The sequence below is a fragment of the Prionailurus viverrinus genome, chromosome B1 (assembly GCF_022837055.1).
Source record: "Prionailurus viverrinus isolate Anna chromosome B1, UM_Priviv_1.0, whole genome shotgun sequence".
NCBI lineage: Eukaryota > Metazoa > Chordata > Mammalia > Carnivora > Felidae > Prionailurus > Prionailurus viverrinus.
The window spans coordinates 127850151-127860846 of NC_062564.1; the positions used below are offsets into that span (position 1 = coordinate 127850151).

Below are 10696 nucleotides of genomic sequence, written 5' to 3' on the forward strand. Positions count from 1 at the left end.
TGCCTGAAAGGAGAGTGCGCTCACCAGCTGACAGCGCGTGCTCCGCTCCAGACGCTCCGCACCGCGGCCAGGAGCCTCTGCCAGCCCCTCTATTGTCAACCGTTCTCTAATTAAGAAACACTCACATTACGGCAAACCACCCCCACGCTTCTTGGTTCCTGTCCTTTTCTTTATCTTCCCCCGACTACTCTCCTCCCCTGCCTCTCCCCTGCGTCCCGGGATTTAACCCATTCTCCGCTCCGTTCGCCTGTTCTTGTTAGAGGCCTAGCGGAAGGGAAGCTACCTCAGAGGTTGGCGTCTGGGACTCTGCTCAGCCCAGGGGTGAGGGTGTCTGGTCAGAGTCAAATCCAAAACAGCGAGGAAACTTAAACTTTTATTGCATGCCCACCAGCCCCTTCTCCCCCAACCGCCCACCCCTTCTCACAAAACCAATGGCGAATAATTTAACTACTAGAGGTCATCTTCAACTTTCACCAGTACTTGCCTGTTTTTCCTGGTTGCAATTGACAAGTCGAGATTGCAATTGACAAGTGTGTCTGCTACGTTCGTTTCCAGTTCTATCTGGGGTTTGAAGCTGCCAAAGCCAAGTTGATCATCTCTTCTTGAACTTTCAAATGAGCAGAGGAGAGAAATAATCCCAAGATATCCTTTGATAAAAGATCGCTTACTTCGTTCAGGTTCAATCTCTAAAATCAATTGAAAGGCCTAATGAAAGCATTGGTCCTGCATTAGTTAAGATTAAGGAAACCTACCCCCCCCTTTTCTTCTTGTTACACTGGACCCCCAGTTAACAGTGTCCCGTAGAGAACATATTTAAACTTGCCAGTTGCCAAAAATAATCTTTCTTCAGCTTTCTGTGAAATCAAGTAAGTTTCCCCAAGGGTGGCGAGCCAAAACCCTTCACGAATAAAAGTGCTGGGACAGAAGAAGGCAAAGAGGGGGTATAAAACAAGCCGCTTAAAGCACATAAAACTCTAGAAAGCACCAAGCAGTGTTGCAAAAGACTAACCCGATTTATCTATCTTCATTACTTTAAGAAATGCTGCCTCTTTGTTTGTTTGGGTGATATTAAGCATGCTTAACTTGCACACATAGTTGATTCCTTTGCTAGTATCTTGGATACTTGGATCTGACTTTGGAAGGTAGAAGCTAATTGCTAATAATGGAGAGAAAGGAACCAGTCAGCATGGCAGGAGTGGTCTGGCATATGGGGAATGAGCGCTCAGAAATACTCAATATTCAAGTTTCCAAAATATTAATGAGATTATAGCAACCTGCAGCTATATGTTACAGCTTGTTAATGGAGTGTAAGAGAGCGAGCTGCCAAACGTTTGTTATGCAAACTCCATAGCAGAACCCTAAAATGGAAATGTGATTGTACATCTCTTTCAAAGAAACGCCAGCATAAAAAGAAAGAAAGAGATAGAATGAAGGAAAGAAAAAAGGCCAAAGTCCTCATTTGAACTTTGAGCACTTAATTTACACAAAGTGATTTGGCTTTTTGTGCACTTGATGAGTTAGAAGAATACATCCTCACTTTTCAATCAGTGTGATATAGAATTTCCAATCTAAAATTGTCTTGTGGCTGTTTTCTCTTGAGGAGAAATGTAAAGTGACTTTCTTAAATGAAATTGGCATCATCCCTAATTCAGGCACAATGCCCCTAGCATTTAAAAGTCCAAATAATCTATTTTTGTGGTGCAAGACTAAACCCTCAACATGTGCATAGTTGTTAACTCCTTTCCACAGATTTTCTTAGAGGGAAAAAAAAAATCTGTGGGTACATTGACCTAGTGGATGGGAGTCGCAAGATCCAGTTCTGAATATTGACACTTCATGACTGTGTAATTTTGGGGCAAGTTAGGGGCAGTGGTTTTTTCATATATGAAATATGGGAAGGAAGATACTCTTGATGACATTTCTGTTTTGAAATTTCTATAAGAGCATGAAAATGAAAATAATAGCTTTGGAAGGTTTTTTTTTTCCTGGTTAACACAAAATGAACATAGATGGTTTTGAAAAATGAAATAAAGATCACTTTCTTTGAGAAAAAAGACTCACAACTTTAATTTTTCTCCATCCTGCCCTTACACTACTCAGATTCATAACAGGTAAAAGAATTCTAGGTCATTTTCTCTCTCTCTCTCTCTCCCTCTACACATGTACACAAACATACGAAGCCACATAACTGAAACTATGTGTGCACTCATCCTGCAAAGTTGCTGTGTGTCCCTGCCTGTTGAGTTTACTTTTTGAGAGCGAAGTGGAAATGTGTTAGAAGCAATCGCTTGATTTATTCAGCAGCCTGAAGATTCCTGATGTTTATCGTGAGCACGGCAAACTCGGGGGTGCAAAAGGTTATCTAAGGGACAGGTGCATTGTTTCTGCCCCTGGAAAGTGTCAGGAGCTGCCGCTCACCTCTCAAAGAGCTGGCGGAGGCTCTCCGCTTCCCTGAAGCTTCGGCTTCAGCTGAAAGCCATTGAAACCCAGGTAGTCAGTCAAAAGCTGGTTCCCCATTTCCCTCCCCAAGACCAGAACTGCGCTCCTTCGCGCATTACTCTTCCTGCGAAACTGGTTTGTGGCGTTCTCCTCTTTTCAAGGTGGTGGGGGGAGATGACGATGCGGGACCGATTAAATTAGCCTCTCTGGCTCTCCTTCTCCAACACCCGCTTTCTTGTTCTCACAATTTGTTACCCTAATGAAGACACAAAATCTAAAGGATTTGGCTTAGAATCAACTTTCTCAAATTCAGCAATGTTTATCCAGTGGAACGTCGCCCAATCTTTAGTAAATAGTTGTACTCTCACGTTTGCCGAATACATTTTTAAAATTCGTCTTTCTACCACCTCCGCACACGCACTATATTAGCTTTGTCAAAATCTTTGATCCTGGCACCCAGAATAGGCTTTTCCGTAGCGAGGACCCTGAGGTGAGAGTGAGCGTACTGTTTAGTGTCTGCACCTGACTCAGAAATATAAACATTTCTACAGAGGAACTGATTCAGAAAGACAAAATAAAACCAAACGCTATCTTCTTTAGTGGAATAAGCAGAATTGTTGGGGAAAAGCGTAGAGGGCAACAATTTCCTAGGACAGCTGAAAGCTTTTCACTTTTGAAAGAACCCCATCCCCTTTCCCCTGAAGCTTTGCCTCCCCTCCCCACCATTTTGTCCTCTCTACTCCTCACCTTCTACACACCCTATTACCACCCCCCCCCCCAATCAAAGGAAACAGAGGGAGGGAGGAGAGGGGAGAAGGGCTGGGGAGGGAGAAATTGGGGAAGTTTGCACTGTGTTTTTGACCTATGGCAAAAGTTTTCAACTCGGCTAAAGTTTTTATGAAGTGGAAATAGGTTATTACGGTAGAGTACTGATGAGATCTTAGGCGACCTGAAGCAGGTGCCTCCCCTTGCAGAGGTGGTTGGGGCCAGGAGTGAGGAAGACTGGAAAGATCCTGGCTATCCAAGAGGCAAAAGGGTTGCAAATTTGGGGGAAAATTTTACCTTACAATTTAATTGCTGACTTGATCATTTTTCTATGTAGGGTTTCTGGTACTACTTGAAGCGCAATGTCTATAACAGAATTTTCCTTCAAAACTCTAGATTCGCATTTAATAGACTAAGTCTTCAAGATCATTTAAAAACTGTTTTTAATGTTTACATCAGAACGGAATAAGTGACAAGTAAAGGTTATTTTCACGTTTATTTTTAACATTTGCAAAAGAAAATACATAAAACAATGGCAGTTGGCTTTGCTAAATTAAAATAAAATGATCTCGAGTAGAAAACGTAAAAAAATGAATCAAGATAAGTAGAAATGGTAGCAAACAATCAATAATAAATAAGTTTTCTAACATTAACAAAGCAAAATATAATTGACCAAATGCTTTGACACTACTGGATTTTTTTTTAATTTTAATTTTTTAAACATTTGCAAAGAGCTTAAAGGATTATAAGTGGCCGTGTCTAAAACAACAACAACAACACAAAACTGGTCTGCAATTGGCAGCTGAGTTTGTCCTGGAGCCGCGGCAGGAGCGGCTGATAAAGTGCGTGCGCCGTTTCCTAAAAGACGCCAACATTATCGCGATCCGATATACATACTGGGTATGTTTATACAATATATAAACCTAAGCGTTCCCTGTTTTCTAACCGTTCCATAGCCACAAGTTATTCACTTTGGAGCCATCAACTTTGCGTTTCATGATGTATTTTGAGACGACACTTCGGAAAACTAACTCTCCCACACGTGAGTGCGGGCAACACACAGGGATGGATGCCCAGGGCATAAAATAAATTAAAACACAAACCAGCGACAGAGGAGAAAATGCGACGTTTTAGCAGCGTATTGGCAGCAGGGAACTAGAATAATGATGCCATATTTGGGTACATACAATTATACCTCATCTATCTACAGGGGGAGCGGAAGGTGGGAGAAAAGAACACAACTTTAACACCAAGTTTTCATCAAACAATGTGGACCCGAGGAAGTTTGGAATAGCGGCGGCTTTTGCAAACCATCAAATATAGCTGCCATATGAAGCCAAGTCGTTGCTAAACAACGACCATCGCAGAGCAAAAATTAAAAGGGTGCGGGGATCTTTAACGGCGGGGCTTCCCGCGCATTGGGAAAGGGCGATTTTGTTTCTGTCTCAGTTTTCAGGGTTTCTGTCAGCTTCCTAACTTGCCTCATCTGAGTCACTGTAATGGGAATGGGGGGAAAACTCCCCGTCGCTTCTGTGGGACCGGGGCGAAGTTTTGCTAGTTTCCTCCTGCACTGGCTGCAGGATGCCCCCGGGCAGCGAAGGCGACAGGTTCTTTTGCGCCATCATCGCCGTCAGGGCGCTGTCCTCGAAAGTCGAGAAGTGCAGAGCGTCCAGCTGCACCGAATATCCTCCCGCGGAGGCCGGGGCAGAAAAGCGAGTCCGGCAGTTTCCGGGTGCCGTCGGCCGGGGGCCCCCTCCCGAGGCGGGCTGGGCCCCCGCAGCGGTCGCGGTGCCCGCGCCGCCCTCGTAGGGGGCGGCGGCGCGAAGATGGTGATGGTCGCTCTTGCAAGACGCTGGCGGCGGCGGTGGCTGCTCCCCGCCGCTGGGTGTTTGTAGCAGCTCGGACAAGGCGTTGATGTAGATCTGGGCCATCTGCAGGGTCTCATACTTGGACAGCTTCTTGTCGTTGTTGAAGGACGGGATAACATTGCGCAGCTGGTCGAAGGCGTGGTTCAGCCCGTGCATCCTGCGTCGCTCCCTGGCGTTGGCCGCCAGCCGCCTTTGCTTCTGCACCCCATTCACCTGTTTGCTGGAAGGGGCGCGCTGGCGGCTGCAGCTCAGATCGTCTACCACCACCCCGCCTTTCAGCTTGCACAGCTGTTCTCGCACTTTCACTGGCCCGGGACTCTTGCTGCTGCCGCCGCCGCCGCCGCCGCCGCTCCTCCTCACGAGCTCCCCCCGGCTGTCCGCCTCCTCCCGGGGCGCCGCAGCCTCGGAAGCACCCAGCTCCGGGGAATGCAGCAAGTACTGGGCGGCGCGTGCCGTACAGATGCCCTGCAAAGTAGGAGCCAGCCAGGCACGTGGGTCGGTGCTGTCCAGGAGGGACAGCTCGGCCGGGTACACGGGATGCTCTCTTGCCTGCAGGGTCGCAGGTGGCTGCGGCAGCGGCGGCTGCGGCAGGTGGTGCGGCTGGGGATGGCGATGGTGGTCCCCCAACTCCTTCACTTCAGCCCACTCCTCTGCGTGCAGCAGGCGGGACATTGCACTTCAGAGAGTCGGAGGCGCAGGGTCGGAGGAGGTACTGGCAAACCAGCCCAACGGCAACAAAAACCCTTCCTGGGTCTCTACTGCAATGTCTTATTTTTTTCCCCTCCTCGACCCTCCCCCACCCACACGGAGATCACACACCAGGTCGCGTGCAACGAACCTTCTCCGGTTGCTGAAGGCGCTGCGCCCCTTTAAAAAGCGGCACGCGCCACTGTGTCTCCCCTCCACCCCCCGCTCCTCTCCCAGCCCCCTCCTCGCGCCGGTCGCGTGTCTGCTCAGCCAATGGAGGGCGCCGGCAGGCGCGTGCGAGCAGCCAATCAAAGAGTTTTTACACCGGGAGAAAAGTTCCTACGTACCGAGGACTCAGGCGCCCGCTCGAGGTTGTAGTCCCCCCCCCCCCCATTCTTCTACCCTCTTTTAAGTTACTCAAATTCATATGTTAATTGAGGGCTGTAATTCGACTCCGGTGTTGTGTCACCGCTCCAAAAGCGGGGGTGCGTGAGCGGACGCGGAGCGCATTCTGGGCTGCAGCCCGAGCCAGGCTGGACGCGCCGGGCGCTAGGAGGGCAGCCGCCTGCCCTTTGCTGCCTCCAAGCTAGGACCGCAGCTTCCACCGTGTGTACCCAAACATTTACAGCCTCTCACGTAGATCATACCGTATGTATGTATATTTAAATATTTCACAATACATGTTCATAGATATATAATTGCATAGATATGATTGCTGAGACCCATCATTTAGAGTCAATGTTGGAATGAAAAAAAAAACACATCAAATCCATAACTGTCTCACAATACGCTTAATTTTCATCTGTCGCTTCAGATCGACTTTATGTAATCTGGCAAAGTAGTGGTACAGTAATAGAATGCACTAAACTCCAGATCCCCTAATCCTCTCGGTACCCTTTTCCCAGCACCCTGTGGCCAACTAGGGTTGTAATCTGCAGAAAACTCTCTGCTGAGTGGTTGTAGGGCAGGGATATTTTATAGTTTCAACGCCCACAGAGGGACTCCTCACGAAATGCGGAGGCAGGGGAGAGTGTCCAAAGAAAAGTGAAAGGCGCCTGCGTTCCCTGCAATTCGGAACCCTTTCAAGGTACAGAAGCCCGGAGTTAACCTGTCCTTCTGCTTCAGGAGCCCTGGGTTTAATACTGCACATGGCTTCCCCGGCAAACACTCAGAAAACCACAGCCTGACCCACTTCACGCCCTCCTACGTTTAATTCGAGGGGCTCTCCGCAACATCCCCTATCCTCGACCCCAACCCCACCATCACCGCCGCCTCCCAGAGAGCTAACCCCGGGGAGGTCCTGGGCGGGTCTGGGACGCCGTCTCCCAGGTGAGCTCCTTCCACCCGCCGGTTAGCCCCGGCCTCGGGAGTTCACAACGAAAAGCCAATCAGAAACTCCCTGATCCTGGATCCGCCCCGGCGTGTGCCTCACGCGCCACACCTCGGGGCGCTTTCCTGCAGGGTCCTTGGGGCGCAGTGGTAGGACGCTACCAGCGGGTGCTAGTGCTGCTTTCTTCCTTAGCGATGGCTGTCATTGCAAAGGAGTTTCATCCTCTAGAAAACATGGTGGGAGAAAGAGCAAAAAGAAAGGCACCAGAGAGAGCTCCCTGGAACCTGTTTTTGCAGTGCTGAAAGTTGTACTTGCTAGTATTCACAGGGACTTCACAGATCTAACCTACGATTTAGACCTCTTTGGACAGAAGAACTTCTGGGACTGGACTGGATTAATTCACACTAATGCGCGCACACACACACACACACACACACACACACACACACTGTATTCTGCTTACATTTTCTATACTTTATACCACATACTGTATTCCACCCTTCTATGCCTTGTATATCTTTGTGAAGATTACTTATATCTGTATCTATCCCCATAAAGGTAAGGGTAGAATAGAGTGCTAATTCTTTCTGTTTTTTCTTCAACCTTGTCTATTTGCTGGTGTGTAGGGATAGTCCTGGGCCTTCTGACCTTAACAACCAGAATGGTCAGAGCTGGTTTCTTATGTAAATGTTTAGGTTCTGCCAAAATAAATACGCTAAATAAGGTATGCAGAAATAAAAGCAAAAACAGAAAGACCCCAACTTAATCTGAAAACTGTTGATGAGAATAAAGAAAAAGTGAAAAGGAAAAGTCATCTAGCATCATTTTTTGGGGAGAAAATTATCCAAGTTTTGGTGATTGGATTACTACCGGGACCAACTAATGATGCTTTTTTTTTTTTTTTTTTTTTACAAATAGTGCTACTATGTAAAATGTGCCACTTCAAAAAAAATAATTGCTAATAGCTGTGGGTGCCAAAATACAACTTTGAGAAAAATGATTAACCATCTTCTATGTATGTATGGTAGTGTAAGCAGCTAGAGCCTGAAAGTTTCACTTATTAATATTGCATTTTATTTCTCACAACTGTATTGGCTGAAAGTTACTCCTTCCACATAATGTCACTGCCCAGTATGTAGATACCCCAATTTTCCTTGGGCATGCGTCATCCAGACTTTCAGTCTGCGCTTTCAATTTGACTGCATGTTGCCAAATATTCGTTTTCCTCTGAACTTAAACAATTTTATGGGCTGTAGCCAAATATTTGTTGGATACATGGAATATTGATCCTGATTTACTAGCTTTATAAATGATTATTAGCAATATTACTTCTTTGAGGCTAGCTTCAATTTTTAGGTTAGTAAATCAGAGTGGCCCAATAATGTGAGGGACAGTAAGTTGTTTTTTTCCTTAATACTTTGTGGTGAAATACATTCTTTTGTGCTTAGAGTAAACAGAAAACTATTTTCTTTCCCATCCCTGCTCTTTCTTTCTCTTCTACTGGGTGGGGCTGAGGAAGGTAGGCATCTGAGCTGGGGAAGGGAACACAGGGCCCAGTGCATGAGAGCTGGAGCCTGAGTTGTGTGAGCAGTGTGCCCCCCCAAAGGGTGTGTGGCATAAGATGTCAATCATCAGGTAAGGTGAGTGTCTGTAGGGGCTGGATGGTAGCACAGCAGCAGAATGTAGAGAATGGTGGTTTAGGCAGAAAGAGGAGGGCTTCTGGGTGCATGCATAGCTGGATTAGTGACATAAAGAAGGATGAATGAAAAAAGTCAATATGTGAGGACAGAGTAAGGTGTCTCACTGTCACAGAAAGGAGTTTCAAGTATAGAAATGCAGAAAGCTGTACTGTTAGATTCAAACTGAAAATTTGCATATGAGTGTATGGCTTTCATTATGCATAAATAGATGATATTGAAATAAGCAGATATAAATATGAGGGGTGTGTGTGTGTACCAACAAACATATATTCTCTACTTCTCTTCATTTTCAGGGCTTGAGATCAGTAGTGAGCATATCTAGTTCTCAGATTTTAGTTTTCAAATAAGAGTGTCCACTAACAAGAACCAGACTTCTTGGGATGGGCTGATTCCAAGAATGGGGCAGAAAACATACAAGATGAATATAAAACATCTTGTGTCAGAAATAAGGAAGTGCTCAAAGTATATGGAGTCATGTCAAAAGACCACAGAAGCCTGCTTGAAGAGGCTTCCACTGACAAAATATAGGGCTACTTGAGCATCAAAGTATATAATGATAGCAACAGATTATCTACTATTGAGAAATAAAGGAATCTATGAATCCTTAGTAATATAACAGAATAAATGAATACATTGAAGTTTTGATGAATACTTAGTCACAAAATATGTGTTGATTACAAATGAAAGAAGATTGACTCTACTACCCTGGAGAACTATGGCAGACACCAACTTAATCAAGTATCAGAGTTAATACCACCAATAGGTAAATCAAATTTGTGTGCCATTTGTTATGATATTCCTGCCAAAGATGCATATCCTGAATCCAAGTAAGAGAGAATATCAAACCAATCCAAACTGAGATACTGTCTAGAAAATAGCCAGTCTATAATTTTTAAAAATATCAGGGCACCTGGGTGGCTCAATCTGTTAAACTTCTGACTCTTGATTTCGGCTCAGATCATGATCTCCCGGATCGGATGGCGGGATCGAGCCCCGCAGCAGGCTCCTGTGCAGAGCCTGCTTAGGATTCTCTCTCTCCCTCTCTCTCTGCTCCCCACCCCCTTTCTGTCTCTCTCAAAATAAATAAGTAAACTTTAAAGTAAAAAAAGCATCAAGGCCATGAAAAGCAAAATGTCCCAGGAACTATTCTAGACTAGAGGAAATAGAGATGTGGTAATAAATCTGATGCCTGATTCTGTGCTGTCTCCTTTTTTAATAAAGAGCGTCATTGGGATAACTCAGAAAATTTGAATAGTGTGTGAGAAATAGATAGTAGCCATGTTAACTTCCTGATTTTTGATGGTTTTGTTATGGTTGTGTAAAAGAAGAGAAGGTTCTCCTTTTTAGGGAGTACTCACTGAAGTATTTGGGGATAACGGAGCAGCTTACTCCCTAGTGGCTTAGTAAAAAAGCTCCTTTGTACTGTGCTTGCAACTCTCTTTTTTTTTCTTTCTTCTGCAACTCTCTGGAAAGTTTGAGTTTATCTCTAATAAAAAGTAAAAAAAAAAAAAGCAAGCAAAAATAATATGTATATTTGCTTTGTTCTTGTCTAGAGTTACTAATTCATGTCAATCCAAGCATTATACCACAGTGCATTGAGGCCTGTAGTTATTGCTCATGTGCAAGTTAAATTGTGCTCTGTCTAGCCACAGCACAGTGTGTTTCTAATGGGTTTGAAAATTCTTAGGTTTTAGTGACTGTTCCATTCCCAAGAACTCAAAGGATAGTTCTTAAAAGGTGCCAAAAATTGAATATTACTTGAAACCCATTTTCTTACAGGTTATTTAAAATAAAAATATTCTAGTCGTGATGAATTCTCCTAAGCAGTGTTCTGATTAGCTTACAAACATTTAAAAAAAAAAAAGATTCAATCAAGCAAACAAAAATCCCCAAAATGTATTGTTTTC

At 45.1% G+C, this 10696-nt stretch overlaps 1 protein-coding gene across 1 annotated transcript; it reads right to left on the minus strand.

Annotated features, from left to right (window-relative positions):
• Nucleotides 1-4676: 4676 nt before the first annotated feature.
• Nucleotides 4677-5744, minus strand: ATOH1 (atonal bHLH transcription factor 1). The gene has a single exon (XM_047854853.1). The coding sequence runs from the start codon at nucleotides 5742-5744 to the stop codon at nucleotides 4677-4679; it is 1068 nt and encodes a 355-aa protein (XP_047710809.1).
• Nucleotides 5745-10696: the final 4952 nt, after the last annotated feature.